The sequence below is a fragment of the Nyctereutes procyonoides genome, unplaced genomic scaffold (assembly GCF_905146905.1).
Source record: "Nyctereutes procyonoides isolate TBG_1078 unplaced genomic scaffold, NYPRO_anot_genome, whole genome shotgun sequence".
Classification (NCBI taxonomy): domain Eukaryota; kingdom Metazoa; phylum Chordata; class Mammalia; order Carnivora; family Canidae; genus Nyctereutes; species Nyctereutes procyonoides.
The window spans coordinates 10959260-10977876 of record NW_026575041.1 but is presented as its reverse complement, the minus strand read 5'-3'; the positions used below and the strand labels follow the sequence as shown (position 1 = coordinate 10977876).

Below are 18617 nucleotides of genomic sequence, written 5' to 3'. Positions count from 1 at the left end.
GTAACTGGGACAGTAGGACAGGTGGGCATAGAGTGGGGGTGGGCATCACTTAAAGTGCTAAAATAATAATTTGCCAAGTGGTGTAGAAAGATTTCAATATTTTAATAGCTGGCTGAATTTCAGCCTTGGTTCTTCCAAGTAGTGAGTGCTTTAAGAATAGGATGCTCCGGGACTCCCGGGTGGCTCATCTGTTAAGCATCTGACTTGGCCTCAGGGGCTCAGGTCATGATCCTGGAGCCCTGGGATTGAGTCCCACGTCGGGCTCCCTGCATGGAGCCTGCTTCTCCCACTGCCTATGTCTCTGCCTCTCTCTCTCTCTCTCTCTCTCTCTCTCTCTCTCTCTCTGTGTGTCTCTCATGAACAAATAAAATAAAATCTTTTTTTTTTTTTTTTAAAGAATAGGATGCTCCTTATATTGGTTAGTATCCCTCATACGGATAGTTAAGTACAACTGAGAGGTATGGGTGTTCAAGTTAAACTTTTATAAAGAATATTAATGTCATTACATAACACTCCCTTCTAAAACTCCTTTGATTTTTTTCACATTACTGTTAATGGCACCAATCTCCTCATGGTCACTCAGGATTAGAGTATTTTGGAATCATCTGAGTCCTTCACCTTTACCTCTCTGCCAAAGTCCAATTAACCACCAAGACTGTGATTCCTTCCTACTTTATGCCCTTCCTTTACATTTCCAGGGTTACTAGCTTTTATAGACCCATACAATTCCAAGCTAAACTATTACAATAGCCTCTTAAGTCCATTTGTTCTGTCAGCCTCAGTCCAGGCCAACAGGCACTATGGGTTTTTTTCTCCCCTCCTCTTTTCCAGTCCAGGCCTTTCCTGGGCTCTGCTCAAACCGAATCTCCTAAGGGAAACCTTCCTCAGTTGACCCAGCCTAGTATGAGCTGTCCTTTTCTGGGCTCCCTTAGTATTTATTGTCTGTAATGTTCGTTAACTATACAGTAACTTTATGAAATGGCTCTTGTTACCTGAATTGTCATTACATCTTAGAATGTGATTTAACAGGTAATTATCTCTCAAATAGAAAGCATACATTGCCTAGAATTAATACCCACACAGGGTCATAATGGTTCAGGATATTTAGAGTTTTAAAATTTCCTAATTGACATAATTTAAAATTTTGTAGCCAGGTTGCTGAATAGCATGCAATTTTGTTTGAAAGAAATGCTGACTATGACCCACTAACCTGAGTTTATAACCATGAATGGATCATAATCTCCTTTTTTTTTTAATTTTTTTAAAATTTATATTTTTATTTATGATAGTCACACACACACACACACGAGAGAGAGAGAGAGAGAGAGAGGCAGAGACACAGGCAGAGGGAGAAGCAGGCTCCATGCACCGGGAGCCCGATGTGGGACTCGATCCTGGGTCTCCAGGATCGCGCCCTGGGCCAAAGGCAGGCGCTAAACCGCTACGCCACCCAGGGATCCCCCATAATCTCCTTCTTATGAAACACTACTAATGTAGACTATATGGGTCCTACAAAGATGAATGTTTCTCATGTAATGGAAAGGTAAGACCTGGAAGCAAAAATCTTTACTATAGGGTGAATGTAAAGTATTGCAAGATATGTGTGTGTTTATATATATATAGCACAAGATTTCAGAGGAGGGAGAATTGCATGGTGAAAACTACTTCCTATTGTAGGAAGATGTTCTGTTTGGGAGAGAAGTTAATTGGTATTTCTTAATAGTCTTAGAGATTTTCCTTTGATAGTTAAATCATTCCTTTCAGAGTTTTTTGGTTTTGTTTTTTTGTACATCATAATTACTAATTTTTTTCAAGAGGGCATAGGAATAGTATACATTCATTTCCTTTAAGTTTTTATTTCAGTTTTTTTTTTAAGATTTTATTTATTTATTCATGAGAGACAGAGAAGCAGAGAGAGAGGCAGAGACACTGGCAGAGGGAGAAGCAGGCTCCACACAGGGAGGCTGACGTGGGACTCGATCTCCGGTCTCCAGGATCAGGCCCTGGGCTGAAGGAGGCGCTAAACCGCTGAGCCACCAGGGCTGCCCCTTTTATTTCAGTTCTAATATAATTAGCATACAGTGTTATATTAGTTTCAAGTGTACAATTTTAGTTTTCAGGTGATTCAGCACTTCTTTAAATTACTCAGTGCTCATCACAATAAGTGTACTCTTAATCCCCTTCACCTGTTTCACTCACTCCTCACCCCTCACCCAGCCCACCTACCTCTCCTCTGGCAACCATCAGTTTGTTCTCTATATTTAAAAGTCTGTTTTTTTTATTGCCTCTTTTTTTCTTTGTTCATTTCTTTTGTTTCTTAAAAATCTGCATATGAGTGAAGTCATATGGTATTTGTCTCTGACTTACTTCACTTATTAGCATTATATTTTCTAGATCCATCCAAGTTGTTGGAAATGGCAAGATTTCAGTCTTTTATGGCTGAGTAATATTCTGTTCTATATGCATATGTACCACCTCTTCTTTATCCCTTTATCTGTCCGTGGATACTTGGGTTGCTTCCATAATTTGGCCATTATAAATAATGCTGCTATAAACATTGGAGTGCATACATCTTTGTGAATTAGTGTTTTCATATTTTTTGGGTAAATAGTAATGGAATTACTGGATCATAAGGTAATTCTATTGTTAATTTCTTGAGGAACCTCCATACGAGAATCAGTATTAATCAGTCACTTCTGTGTTTTATGTTACATTCTTCTACACTTTCAAAGTTGAGTTGGATTTTAACTTGACAGTGTTTGGATCTATGCATATTTCCTATGGCTAACACACGTGATAGAAAGATAAGAGTGTCACTGGTGAGACAAGGGCTGAGAACAGAGTTAACTGGTATAACAAGTACAGCTAGGCCACTTGGTATCCTGTTGTCACATTACACTTCTCACTTTTTCTACCCAATTCAGCTCAACAGTCATTGCTAAAACAGTCCTATGCCCATTAAGCTTTGTGGTATGGGGGTTCAGATGTGAACAAGGGAGGGGAGGCAGTATGATGTGGAAAGTCACCCTCTACACTTCATAGTGTTTCTTTGAAGAACAGATGAGTGAATGTACATTTAGGCTTTAGGTGAAGCCCTTGCATTATTCATAGGGGCAAGGGGCTAATACACATGATCAGTAGATTCTGACATTTTATATAAGGTTACTTTTTTTTTTCAAGAGTTTATTTGTTTATTCATGAAAGACACAGAGAGAGGGGCAGAGACATATGAGGCAGAAGCAGGCTTCTCTGGTAGGGAGTCTCAAGCAGGCTTCTGGTGGGGAGTCTGATGCTAGACTCTGTCCCAGGACTCCAGGATCAGGACCTGAGCCAAAGGCACATGCTCAACCACTGAGCCACTCAGGCGTCCCTATAGGGTTACTTTAGTCTTGGGTTAATAATAGCATAGCATTTATAAGATATGTATATATAAATAACTACAGTGAAAGAGTACATTTGACAATCACTATAATAGAAATTACTAAAATTACCATGGAAGCAAAAGAAGGCAGAAAGGCCAAGGACTGCTTTGTGTAGGAAATGGCATTGAATAGAATCCCCTGGACCTTTTCACACATTGACATGCCTAATAGGAAGCTATGGAAATTTCTTTTTTTAAAAGATTTTATTTATTTATTTAGAAAGCATGAGCACGGGGAGGGACAGAAGGAGAGAGAATCTCAAGCAGACTCACCTGAGCACAAAGCCCTACCTACACAGGGCACAATCTCATGACCCTGAGATCCTTACATGAGCCAAAATCAAGAGTCGGAAGAAGCTTAACCAACTCAGCCACCTAGGCGCTCCTGAAGGCTGTGGAGATGAAAGGCTTAATTAACTATTGTCTGCTCTGAGATCCCTTCTCTGACCATTGTATTAAAATTAGGTCTACCTCTGTATTTTCTCTGTTGGAATCAAGCATGCACAGTTGTGGTTTCCAAGTGTTTGTGTCTTTGCTTGTTTGTAGTCTCTTTCATTCCTTAGACTGTAAGCACTGTGAGGTCAGTGACCATATCTAAGTTGACCACTGTTGTCTCTCTAGCATTTATCCACAGTAGGCTCTCAAGAAATTCTTGTTAAATGAATGACTGTAACCACTCATTGCATCAATGTATCCAGAGCCCAGATTAGAAATTAGTAATTATCAGCATCTCTGGAGATCCACCTCTGCTTTATTCCACAGAGCCCGGGCTTCAAATAAATAAGTGAGTTTGGCACCTTTCTGTTCTTGACAGAAATGGAATCATAAAATATGTACTTCATAAAATATATCACTTCTCTGTACATCCTATTAACTCTGAGCAGTTGCCATACAAGATGGTAACACCAGGGCAAAAGCACCTGAAAGTAATCAAAGAGGCAACTTGGTCGTGTTTGAACTTGTCATTGTTCTGAGTTTTTTGGTTTCAGCTGAGGATATCCTTTTCCCTTCCTTTATCTTTTTTACAGTGTCCTTATCATTCAGACCGGATGAATGCTGAAAACAATGAGTAGTTTACAGAGTATATTTTAAGTTGATGATTAAAGGTCTCTAGAGGCCATTTTATAGTAAAATTGGGACTAAAAATTTTGACCTTGGAGTTCCCCTGGAGGAAAAAACTTAGGCAGTACTTTTCTTCAGTTGCTTCCTTTTGTGGGTGATTTTCATGTGAGGATTTCGTAAAGTTTAGTTTGAAATGCTAAAAGCTTTTAAAATCATGTATTAGTCAATGTAATAAAAATAATTTATTTTAAAGCAGTCTCTAAAAAAGAAGGCTGTAAATTTTTGTTGCAGTGATTCTCACAATATGATTCACAGAGGATCATCCATGGGGGAGGAGGAGATGCATTTTAGCATTCTGTTGTAGTTTATTAATTTAATAGACATAACAAGATAAAGGTTGTGGTCCTTTATGTCTTTTGTCTCATTAGAGGGGAACAGAGATTCTATAACCTTTGAGAACTTTGGAGTCACACTTTGTACAATTTTTTAAAGTAGTTTTTGGAGGAAAAAGGTGGAAATAGGATCTATTTTATTAACTTTTAGTAAATGCTAAGAGGAGCCTCATGGCCTTGGAACCCTTGAACCAGTTTAGTGGGGCTCCTACTATTTAGAGTGCCCATTAGTCAGGGCCAGTGCAGAATCAGTTATTAAAGAGCAGCAGTGGTGGTTACAGTTGTTCAAAAGACTTCCTTTTGTTGATTGCTATTGTGCATATACACTGATATTGTATGATCTTATACACTGGGCCCTTTTCGAATGTGGTATTACCTGGGTATGTTATGATTTTGGAAAGTAAATATTGTTATATATATATATAATATAATATAATATATAATATAATATATATAATATAATATATATAATATAATATATATATAAATATAACATATATATTTGTTATATGTATTATATATGTAGCAATTTAAGAGACCTGGGTATGTTATGATTTTGGAAAGTAAATATTGTTATATATATATATAATATAATATAATATATAATATAATATATAATATAATATATAATAATATAAATATATATAAATATAACATATATATTTGTTATATGTATTATATATGTAGCAATTTAAGAGACCTAGGTGGAAACTTAGCTTATTTGTCAGTCTTGTCATGATCTCTCCCCTGGACCTATTAGTAACTTTCTGTTTATTCTTTCTCCCTTTTTAAAAAATCTCCCTCTCCAGGCCAGCCTCCACAGAACTGCCAGTGTGACCTCTTTAAAACATGGATTAGAACAAATCCTGTTTTTTTTTTTTTTAAAGATTTTATTTATTTATTCATGAGAGAGGCAGAGACACAGGCAGAGGGAGAAGCAGGCTCCCTGTGGGGAGTGCCATTCAGGACTCAAACCCAGGACCCCAGGATCACGCCCTAGGCCTAAGGCTGCTGAGCCACCCAGGTGTCCCCCCCCTTTTTTTTTAAAAGAGGGGGAATGAGGAGGAAGTGGGAGGGACAGAGGGAGAGGGAAAGAGAAAAACTTAAGTAGGCTTCATGCCTAGCATGAGCCCAAAGCAGGGCTCCATCTCACAACCATGGAATGCAGGGCTCTATCTGAATCACCCCCCATCCCCGTTTGTAGTACTTTGTTACAATAGCCCTAAGAAACTAACAGAAGTATTCTCCACTGAGTGGCATTGGAAGTAAAGCCTAAAGGAGCCAACAAAGGGAAGAATTCCAGAAAGAAGGAATGGAAAATACAAAGGCCCAGAGGCCAGAAAGGGCTTAGCAAGTTGTACAAACAGAAAGGAAATAAGTGTGTCTGGAGCATGGTGAACAAGGCGGGAGAACACTATGGCATGAGGCTTAGGGAGTCTAAATTTAACACTAAGAAAATGGGAAGCCTTAAGCATTTTAAGACTTGTTCTGATGCAGGGGCATCTGGGTGGCTCAGTTAGTTAAGCATCCAACTCTTAATTTCAGCTCAGGGTCCTCCAACACACCTTTCCCAAACTCTTAATTTAAAGTAGGCAGCATTAGTGGAGCTATTATCAATAAACATACCCACAAATTATTTCTGACTAGTGGTGAGCAAGGCATTTCATTAGATCACGTTTCATGCATTGCACTCAATTCTGGGCATGCCATCCATGAGCGGAACATAATTGAATTAGGATATGAATGGAGTTATGAACATTTCAGAAATAGTATTAAATGGCTAAGAAACAGAGTTGCTCTGTTGGTAAGATCTGAGAAGTCCTCACAGCCCTCTGCAGAAGGACTGTCCCTTCAGAGGAGAGGAAGTACAGAAGATTGGGTGGTGTTACATACACCACAGGGTTGTAATCCTGTATGTGTAAAGCATGGTTTTGCCTTTTTAGGGGTAAGAGTGGAATCTTTATTTTTTTATACTGTACCATTTTATACCAGCTTCCATTTTTCAGAAGATCTGGCATGATATATGATTATGACAATGCTACCAGAAGAATATTTTGCATGTACAGGAGCATTCAGAACAATAGAGTATAAAGAAAATATTAAGAATACACCATATTATATTTAACAAAGAAGGAGAATACAAACATGTAAAGCTTTGTTTGGTACTATACCATAATATATATCACATTAATAATATATATCAATAGTATATTATACTATATAGTATAGTATATATAGTGTATATATATATATAGTATATATATTACATTATATAACTTTTATAAGAATACCATTTAAATACTTATGTATTATACATATGAGTTCTGTCGAGGTTTTTTTACTCCAGAAAATGTAATAAATATAATAGTTTAGATTCCCTTGTAAGTCATCAAGTGGATTTTGGTAGGGTTTCTCTATGGTGGAGAGGACCTCATGGTTCTAGGTATTAGTGCTTGCATGAAGATCAGGATGACTCTGTTCTCCTTACCCCTCTCCTCTAACAGCCTCTTTATGGAATTCACATTCTAGTTTTATCCAGCCATTAAATGTCTCTACTCCTACCCCTGGGTTGTAGATCTCTGCTGAAGCAAACCTATAACTGGGCAGGTTGTTGTACCTGCAAATTCAGCCCCCACCTCAGGGACCCTCTGTAGGCCTGAGCCTCATTTCCTTCTTCCATGTCACACTTTAACCTGTTTTCAAATTATTACAAAATATGCTCTTTTAATAGGTAGCCCTGACCCCTACTTGAAGGATTAAAAAACTAAGGTATTGTGTAAAGGGCATTTTAGCTAGAACCCCTTCAGTTTTTTCCCTTTCCACCTAGAAAGGTAACTCTTCCGGCACCCATCTGTTACCCAGTGTAGGCAAGGTTCCTCCTCCTGTCCAAGTCAAATCCCTCCATCTGTGCTGTTGACCCCATTCTGTCCTGCCTCCTCAGAATCCTCCTGCATCACAAAATGTTTCTTACCTATAGTTTCAACTATTCCCTCTAATCACTTTTTGCTCTTGGCCATCATATCTCTTACACGTTTCTCCCTTCTTTATAAAACTCTGTTGGTGAGAAAATATATCTTATGCATTGATCAAACCAACATTTTGTAGCATATTCAGGTTTACCAAACACCAATATGCTGCCAAATGAGCACTTAAGATATACATTTTACAGTGAGCTGTCATTCAGGTTAGATAACCATGCACTGGCTGAGAGCCACACCTTATATCCTTTCCAGACCTAAAAACTGTCACAAGGTCAGATATATTTTAGGTTATATACTTCAGAAAAATGCTGATTAGTTTTTCCCCTGCCCCTCCCAGATGCTGGACTTTGGTCTATATTAATTTCATAGTTATTTATCTTCTTGTTTCTACTCCAAGCAAAGGGCATGCAGCTCCTGTGTCCTCAGCAGCCTATATAAGGCTGAACTGTTAGGAGCTGGTTTTAGATTATATGCTTAGGTTCTCCCTTAGGCATGTGATTTGTCACTGGGCAAAAGGCACAGCCAACTACAGTATTCTGTAACTCTTCTAAAGTCAGTAACAGACCCATGCAATAAGTGAACCTGCACAAACTTGATCTTGGCACTTTAATCTCCATTCTTATTGCTTTGAATCATGCTGGTCTCTGAAACAATGTTGGGTCTATTTTTATATCAATAGCAGAGGTAGGATGTATGCATACAATCATTCATTCTCTGTACACTCACTAATCTATTATTTGGCAGATCTACTAGTCACTGGGGATTTAGTGGAAAAACCGGATAAACGTCCTTGCTTCATTAAGGCTCTATTTCTAGTGAACCAGTTTCATTCAATGTTGGTTTAGAGCAGCAAGCTCAGATTTCAGTTAGGTTTCTCTAGTTAGGAATATTTTCATATCTACATCTGGAGATGGCTTGAGTGTAATCTTGTTTCTCATTTCTTCCTCATAAACTGTACACTTCCTGCCATAAAACAACAACAGTTCCTGAATATACTTGTCCTGCACAGCTTATCTTGCTCTCTTTGCTTGAAATGCTCTTCTGTTTCTTCTGTACCTGAAAAACACAAAAACTTGTTACTATTTAGGGTTCAGCTCAGATATTACCTCCTTGGTGAAGCCTTGCAGGATTGCCTCAGGCAGGATCGTTACTTCCTCTTCTGAACTCCCACAGCACTTTGTAGAACTTAACCACACTGGCTGTGATTGTTTATTAGCATGGTCACCACTTTCCTTAAATTCAAAACTTGAGAGATGGAATTGTATTTTACTTAGTTCTCTTAATGCCTGCCATTTAATAAGTACTCGATACATATATTTTTTTTTAAGATTTTATTTATTTATTCATGAGAGAGGCAGAGACATAGGCAGAGGGAGAATCAGGCTCCATGCAGGGAGCCTGATGTGGAACTTGATCCCGGGACTCCAGGATCATGCCCTCCGCTGAAGGCAGACACCCAACCATGGATCCACCCAGGCGTCCCACATGTTTTTAAATGAAAGAAAAATATAATATAGATGTGATTTAGTGCAGTGTAATTTGCATATGATGATAGAGAAATAGAGATGTAAACATATATATATATTATAAAATAATTCATATACCTTAAAGGAAATCTTAAAGGTTTGCAAGTCTATTTTGTTGATTACCTTATACATACAGAAAAATGCACCATCCTAATTCTAGAATTTAGAGCTATTCTTCCCCTACCAGAGTAACCATTTTTCTGATTTTTAAAAGCATGAATTTTTGAACACTTACTTTAAAACAAAAGGATGATGAATGCTATATTTAATTGTGTGAATATATATATTTTTTAAAAAGAGATTTAAAATAATTGCCATCTCTGTATCTCAGTTTTTTTCACTTAAGAGTTTGGACTTCAGATCTAATGTGAAATTTATGAATCTAATATTTAAAACTTAATGGGCTCTCCCCCTTTACTTCTTATACAACAGCGCCCTCTGATGGTGTAACATTTCCTAAAATTAATGTATTTAGTAATTAATCACAGCAGCACTTTCTAATTTGAAAACTTAGGTCGTGGCCAGGTAATTCTAGTGGTACAAAGCTTCTTAAAGCCATTGGGAGTTGATCATGTGCTGCTTTGTGAAAGCCAACAGAGGATACCAGAATCTTTTTTTTTTTTTTGATACCAGAATCTTTGATGCAACATTTAACTGTTGTTTGACAAAACATGTTATTTCTTGATTTACTGTAATGTTTTAGATGTTTCAAGGGCAGTAGAGGAGATGTTTTAGCAGTAGAGGAGAGAATATTTTGTTTTTGTAGAATTTTGGTAATTTAGAGTGTGTTTTCCTCTCTAAGACTCATGGTCTTTGGTCAGAGTTACTGAGCACTGCACAGTTATTGGAGAGGGTGCATGAGTCCATTTTCTTGCCCAACATATACTGTTTTTTCAAATGTAATTAGATACTGTTGTGTATTCCTTTATTGCCAATATTAAATTTATATTAGCTTCCCTTGTATATTTTCCCAAGCACTGACTATTAAAAAAGAATATGTATGCAGATTCTAACATTAACAAGGGAATTTCCTACATAAAAATGTGAAGAATCCTTGATTAAAGAATTGAACTACATTCATGTAACAATTATTTATGAAGTATCTTATACAGGTACACTGTGGTAGCTATTGTGTTCTTGCCTTTCTAATGATCCTTTTATAAATACAAGAGGCTGGATAGTCTAGCTTTTTTCTACAGTGGACTTTCCCATATCACTATCACTCCTTTTCTTGTCTTTCCCTCATATCATTTTCTCTTTAAATAAATATTTATTTCTAATAGTCTACTTTTTAAGTTTAGGGGGAGGTTACCAAAAAAGTATGGAAGGAGGGAATACAGTTCTCTCTTTTGGTTTAATATGGACAGAATGGTGTTTAAAGAACAGTGTCTCACTACATAGAATGATTATTTTGTTTGAAGGGTATATTTGAGGAATCTTCTACTTCCCTTGTTAAAATGGAAACTACACCTGCTAAGGTTAGCAATGAATAAAACATAAAATTTGTTAGCTATCATCATATCTGGGTGGATAAATCAAACTAAGTGTAATACTGAGTTTTCTAAACTGAAAAGCTACTGAGTTGTGTGATTTTTGTTTTTTATTAGTGCCTAATTAAATGAGTTAAAAAATAGTATGTAGAATTTTGAGTCAGGCCAGTGGGAAGTCCAATATTCTACATATTCTTCAGTTTAACTGTTAGTAAACGGCTGGGGCATATGTCCTTTGTTTTATAAATTTGGAGAAAGATACTGTAACGTTTCCTGCTTAAGGTTGCAGCTGGTAGTCAGCTCTCTGTACAAGTGTGTTATAGTGAAAAATCAGACTGGGTTTTATCAGAGGTAGGATTGGGTGGGGGCTAAAAGCATGTGAAAAAATTGTATTTGATTTTTATTTTTTGGTTATGTTATCTTGGACAAGTTATCTGACCTCTCTGAGTATCAGCAACCTTTTTGTAGAACTAGTATAATAGAAAGTGCTCCAAAGAGTACTTGGGAAGATGATGTAATCTGTACAAAGCACCACCGTGGTGCCAGGCATGTAGTTGGTGCTCTGTGTTACTTGCCTTCCCTTTTCTCCTGCACCCCCAAATTGCCACCGAAATTGTGTCTAATAGGTGTAATGTTCTCATAGGCTTTTCTGGATGTGAACTTTTTCTTGAACAGTCCAGGTAATAATTTTTGCCACAATAGATTCTATTTAAAGGATATTCTCTGTTCCTTTTTGCCTACACATTCTTACGAATCTCCTCTACAAGGTGAAGGGGAGAAGTATCTCTTAAAATTTCTTGGACATTTTCAAAAGAATTGCTGTATGTGATTAGAGGTGTGTTTCATTTGTGAGGTCATGTATTGTTGCTTTTACAGCACTATAATTTGTTTTAGTTACTTCAGTAACCCAATTGCAAAAATGAAAGTTCCAGACTCTACTTCTAACTTGTGACCTTGGCAAAGTCACTTGACCTCTTTGAGCCCAGTTTCTTCATTTGAACAACACAGATCAAATGATTTCTTCTTTTCTTTTCTTTTCTTTTCTTTTCTTTTCTTTCTTCTTTTTTTTTTTTTTTTGATCAAATGATGTCTAAAGCCCTTGTCCCCTTTCATGTTGTGATTTATAAAATTTCTTTATTCAGGAACACAGAGCTGAAAGTGGCATGTGGGTGCCAGTTCTCAACGGCAGAGGGCACACTGCCCCTGGTGTGCTGGGCTCTCAGGTGTCGGAAACTATCTGCAGTTACGATATCCTTGATGGTAGGAAGGAGCCAAGAAAATTCTGCAAATTAATATTTTGCAAAGGAGATTTCACAGCCTGTTTCTAACTATTTAATATTTAGGTGAAACACACACACACACACACACACACACACACACAAGAGAGAGAGAGATTTCAGCATTCCAAAGGTACTTATAATTATATGAAGTTTTTTTTTTTTTTCTTCTGTGAAAGCTTTATCATCTCCCTCCACCTTATTTACCGCATCTAAGTACTCCATGCTTAGGACTGGTTTGCAAATGAGATGGAGAGGAGAACTAACATTTACTGAGTACTTATTATATATTAGAAACTCTACCTGTACTTTAGGTACATTTTCTCTAATCCTCATAGCAATCCTTTATGTGTTATTCTTATTTTATATAGGAAGATACTGGGCTCAGAGAGAGGTTAAATGACTTGCTTGAGGCCTCACAGTAGAGGTTCAAGTTCAGGTCTGTTAATTTGCAAACCTGCTTTCTTTCTACCATACCAGAATTCTTCCCTTTTCCTCCCAATTTAAACAATTAGGGATGAATTACTAGGAGCAGGAGTGGCCAGACAGTGGTCACACATACAAATTTGGCTTTCTCTGGTTCTAAAGTTCTGGTGACCCTTAAAATTCTAGATGAAAGCTTTTCCTCTGGCAAGAATTTTTTAGTATTTATGTTTAACATGCTATATACAAACACATAGCCATGTTTGCTTAGATTGGACTATTGAAATACCTTTTTTTGTAGGCTGCTTTTTAAGGGTATAACAATATCTCATTTTACAAGAAGCCTGGTTTCTGAAGTCAATAGATAAGGTGAAAATCACTACAGCGGAATAATCTTTGAGAATCCCACAGTAAGGTATCTTGTTAGAGAGCCATGTCTCTCCTTTCTTTAAGTCCAGCACAGCCAGTCTTTCCTTCTTTGGTGAAACAGACAATGGATTTTCCTGTTGAGCTTCAAATGATGAGGCTGGCTTGTATTTAGGGGCCATGTTAGGTGGTAATGCACATCTTTAAAACCAGACTCTTATTCAGCATGGCGAGATGCTTACAGTATTAGAGGCACTCTGAAACTTAGATTAAAAGAAAGAATAGCAGATTCATCTTCTATTTGGGGGATTAGGCTGACTCAGTTGTTGTTAAAACTTTAGCTGTACATTGGAATCACAGATTACTGGGTTCTCTCCACAGTTTCTGACTCAGTAGGTCGGATTTGGCCAGAGCATTTGCATTTTTTAACAGATTCCCAGGTGATCTGATTCTGGTTTCTGGGGACCTCTTATGTAGGACTGCTGTATCAACTGAATGGAGGCAAGTGGAACCACTTGTCTATCTTCCCTCCGCTGTCTATTTCTCTTGCTCTCTTATCTTTAGGCGAATGGGTATAGTTGAATTCATTTAAAATTAAATGTAGGTGTTGTGGGTCAGCCAACACTTTATCCCATTGCTTAGCTTACTTCTTGGCCCAGAATAAGAACTTGACAATTCAATAGATGCTTGTTGAATGAGTGATTGATTATATATGTTGAATTAACATATAAAATGGAGGAGATTTTTAGCACGTGGACATCATTATTATATACCTGTTCTATACAGACTATTTTTTATACTGAGGTAGGTAGTCTTTAGATTAGAATAGCTTATATTTTAGGACTATATCGATGATCATGGACATCAGGAAGTATGCAATTAGTGCAGTTTTGAGAAACTTGCATTATGGGACCTCTGAAATAATGTGAAGTGTGTGGATGGAACTGCGTGTGAAGAATCCCATCTGTTTTAGAATGGCCTAGAGAAGTCTTGCAGAACCTGGTTTTGGTCTGAACCAGACAGTTTAATATCTGGAGCAGCATTGGGTTACTGGATCTGCCCTAGACCAGATTCAACATTTTCATTTTACTTCTGTCTCTCCAGAGTACTGGGGAGATTCAGCCTCATGATCCTAAAGGTTCAGTGGGGCTCTGTACTATGGTATAACACTGTAAATTCAGATAGTTGTTCTTGAATGTTACCATGTTGTAGGATTTGATTATTATATTATATTATATTATATTATATTATATTATATTATATTATATTTTTTAAACATTAAAAACATTTATTTATTTATTCATAAGAGGCACAGAGAGAGAGAGGCAGAGACACAGGCAGAAGGAGAAGCAGGCTCCATGCAGGGAGCCCGAAGTAGGACTCGATCCTGGGTCTCCAGGATCACACCCTAGACTCAAGGCGGCGCTAAACCACTGAGCCACCGGGGCTGCCCCATAATTATATTTTAAATGGTGAGTTTATTGGGATGCCTGGGTAGCTCAGTGGTTGACTGCCTTCAGCTCAGGGCATGATCCTGAGGTCCTGGGATTGAGTCCTGCATCAGGATCCCTGCAAGGAGCCTGCTTCTACCTCTGCCTTTGTCTCTGCCTCCATCTCTGTGCCTCTCATGAATGAATAAATAAAATCTTAAAAAAAAATGGTGAATTTATTAAGAGAAGGGTAAAAAAGAAATCTCAAAAATTTAAGGTTCTTTTGTTTTAAGCTTATAAAATTATTGTGTCGTTTTTATCATTTGGACGTGTTTTATATTGTCTTGCAAAGTCTCCATATCCTGTATTTTGTCTCTTTCAGTATAGATTGAATTTTCTTCCTTTAAATTCATCTTACTTCAGGGATCCCTGGGTGGCGCAGCGGTTTGGCGCCTGCCTTTGGCCCAGGGCGCCATCCTGGAGACCCGGGATCGAATCCCACGTCGGGTTCCCGGTGCATGGAGCCTGCTTCTCCCTCTGCCTGTGTCTCTGCCTCTCTCGCTCTCTCTGTATGACTATCGTAAATAAATAAAAAAAAAAATTAAAAAGAGCTGCTCAATTCTTTTAAAAAAAATTAAATTAATCTTACTTCAAAAAAAAATTCACTTATTTTTTTATGCTGAAATATTTTCAAGTAAATTGCAGACAGTAGGGTATTTCTAAATCCTTCAATATACAGCTATAAAATAGAAAAATATTTCCTTATGCAGCCACTATATGATCACACCTAACAGAATTAACAAGTCATTAGTATCATCTAATACTTAGTCCATATTCAAATTAACCTAATTGTCTCTAAATTATCAGTTGTATCATTTGTGCAAACCAGGATACAGCCTGGACTCATGCATTCCATCTGGTTATTTTGTTCCTTAAAGTTTATGTATTTATCATGACATTGCCTTACCATTGTCTTATCACACATTTGGATTTGTCTGCCTATGCAAAGTGTCTTTAGCTTGTTCTTCTACCCTGTGCATTTCCTGGAAACAGGAAATTAGATGTAAAAGAAATTAGATCTGAAGGCTGGAAAAAGATACAGGTTGAACAATTTTGACATGATTTTATCATAGGTGAAATTTACTTTGTGTTAAACCACATGAGGAGGTGCATAATCCATGCCTGCCCCACTGTCAGTGATACTAATTTTTATCACTAGATTCAGGTGATGACAGCTTGATCCTTCCATTGTAAAATTACATTTTGCTCTTTTAACAAGAGAGTACTCTCTATGGTATTACTTTTGGTCCTCATTTTCCTGTCATTCATTCTTCTAATGCTTTTAACATCATGTGGTAATTCTTGCCCAAATCACTAATTTCATAAGGGCTTGCAAAACCATCATTTGTCTAGTTCTGTCATTCCTTCCGCTTTAGCTGACGTTTAATTAAACAGAGCTCTTTTTCATTAACTGGGACTCTTTGGTACCTTGAAACACAATTCTATTGGAAGGGCAGGTTAAATATTATTTACTTTTGTATTCCCAAGTTAGGAGTTGGTTTAATAGACACCTTAAATAGTGGCAAATGACAATACATTTTGCTTTTGCTTTTTTGATATCCTTCTGAACTAGTAGATTTTTGTGAAATGAGTGTTCCAATCAGCTACTACAGTCATTATTCTTTTTGTTTGTTTTTTAAAGATTATTTATTTATTTATTTATTTATTCATTCATTCATTCATGAGAGACACAGAGAGAGTGACAGATACATAGGCAGAGAGAGAAGCAGGCTCCTTGCAGGGATCCTGATGTGGGACTCAATCCCAGGACCCTGGGACCACGACCCGAGCCAAAGGTAGACGCTCAACCACTGAGATACCCATGTGCCCCGTCACTGTTCTTTTTATGTTCAATTTGTTTTATGTTCAGTTTATTAAATCGAGCCAATGATAGTCCTTTATAGTTGACTCCTATGTCCTTTAGACATAACTCCGTTAATTTTTGAGCACTTCCTTGCTTTCTTGCACAGCAAGATGGTGTCATCACCCGAATCTAGTGATAAAAATTAGCTTTGTGATTATTTTTGTAACATAGGTTGATTGTAGTTTCTTTGTCCTCAAATGCCAGTGAGCCACTTCACTGACAAGCCCTAGTTCCTTGTGGGGGATGAGTTAAACACCAAAATCCTGGTCCTTGAAATGTCAATTGTTAATGGGATGACAGTGTTCATAGACCTTTTCAGTGTTGTTTTTTTTTTAATTTAACTCTGTTTAAATTCAATTAATTAAAAAAAATAAATTCAATTAATTAACATATAGTGTATTGTTTCAGAGATAGAGTTCAGTGGCTCATCAGTTGTATATAACACTAAGTGCTCATAACATCATGTGCCCTCCTTAATGCCCGTCACCCAGTTACCCCAGCCCCCCACACCCTTCCCCTCCAGCAACCCTCAACTTGTTTCCTTTTAAGAATCTCTTATGGTTTGTCTCCCTCTCTGATTTTGTCTTATTTTATTTTTCCCTCCCTTCCCCTATGATCCTCTGTTTTGTTTCTTAGAGTGTTGTTGTTGTTTTAGGATTTTATTTATTTGAGAGAGAGAGAACAGGAGTGAGGGGGTAGCAGAGGCAGAGGGAGAAGTGGACTTCTTGCTGAGCAGAGAGCCCAATGCTGTATCCTGGGACCCTGAGATCATGACCTGAGCCAGAGGCAGATGCTTAACCAACTGAGAAACCTGGGTGCCCCTTCAGTAGTCTTTTTAGTCCTTGAATTTTGATATTGAAAGTTTGGATAATGAAAATTCAGATTGTGAGGGATATCTGTATTTTAAAAAAAGATTTTATTTATTTATTTATTTATTTATTTATTTATTTATTTATTTGAGAGAGAGAGAGAGAGCATACACAAGCAGGGAGGGGTAGGGACAGAAGGAAAGGGATAAGCAGATTCCCCACTGACCAGGGAGCCCAGTGTAAGGCCAGGACCCTGGGATCATGACCTGAGCTTAAGGCAGATGCTCAACCAACTGAGCCACCCAGGACCCCCAGGGATATATGTATTTTTAAAGTTAATGGATTCATATCTCTGTTTCCAATTCGGTTTTAACATTACTGTGTTTTTAAGTAACTCCTTGATTTTATAATTGTTATCTTTTCTCTTATGCTGAAAATCTTGAGTACTGATAAGTTTTTTATTGTTGTTCTGTAATGATTTTATTTATTTGAGAGAGAGAGAGCATGCATAAGTGGGGGGAGGGGCAGAAGGAGCCGGAGAAGCAGACTCCCCACAGAGCAGGAGCCCAACATGGGGCTGAATCCCAGGACTCTGAGATCATGACCTGAGCAGAAGGCAGGCACTTAACCAACTGAGATGCCCAGGTGCCCCTGTTTTTGTTTTTTTGTTTCTAAGCAGATTTCACACCCAATGTGGGACTTGAACTCATGACCCTGAGATCAAGAGTTGCATGTTCTACAGACTGAGCCAGCCAGGTTCCCCTAGCACTATTTTTATCTTACAATATAAAGAAAGTAATTTAAAAATAAAGTGCCAATATTACTACTGCAGCTAAAATCAATAAAGTTTAAAAAGTTTTGTGATTATTTTTGTAACATAGGTTGATTTTAATGGAAAAATAAACTTAATTACTTTTTTGTTGATCTCATTTAATTACTTTCCTCTGAAATTGGTCTGTTTTGTTTTTGTCATAGGTTGATCATTTTGGATTTGCTGTTGATAAAACTTTTAAACAGCGGTACCTAATTGCTGATGAACACTGGAAGAAAGATGGTGGGTCAATACTTTTCTACACTGGTAATGAAGGGGACATTATCTGGTTTTGCAATAATACGGTATGTGCAAATTCCAATGCTCAATTTGCCTTTTATTATGGCAACCTGGAAAAAAATGTTTTGCAGTATATATGACCAAATATTACTATAATTAATTGTGAAGCTCTTTAAAAAATAACAGATAAAACTCAGTAATAATAGGAAAATGGCAGAAGTATATCAATGGGAAGATCACAAAAGAATGAATCCAGATATCCAGTAAGCCTGTGTGTTTTGCCTCAAAGAATTATACATGAAAAGAATGAAATATTATTTTTGGATAATTGAGTCTTAGATTTTTTTTTTAATCCCAGCTTATTTCTAGAGTGAATAAGGATATGAGGGACATGGGAATAAGAATGTTATTGCATATAGATATTTTTGGTTTATTTGTTTTGATTATGATCTCTACAATACACAG

The 18617-nt window shown here is 37.2% G+C and overlaps 1 protein-coding gene across 1 annotated transcript in view; it reads left to right on the top strand.

The window, feature by feature from the left end:
- The window catches only part of PRCP (prolylcarboxypeptidase), a 66122-nt gene that overhangs the window by 16162 nt on the left and 31343 nt on the right, over positions 1–18617 (top strand). The window contains exon 3 of the mRNA XM_055320537.1: positions 18077–18217. Coding sequence (XP_055176512.1) covers positions 18077–18217 — 141 coding nt within the window. The remainder of the gene's footprint in view (positions 1–18076; positions 18218–18617) is intronic.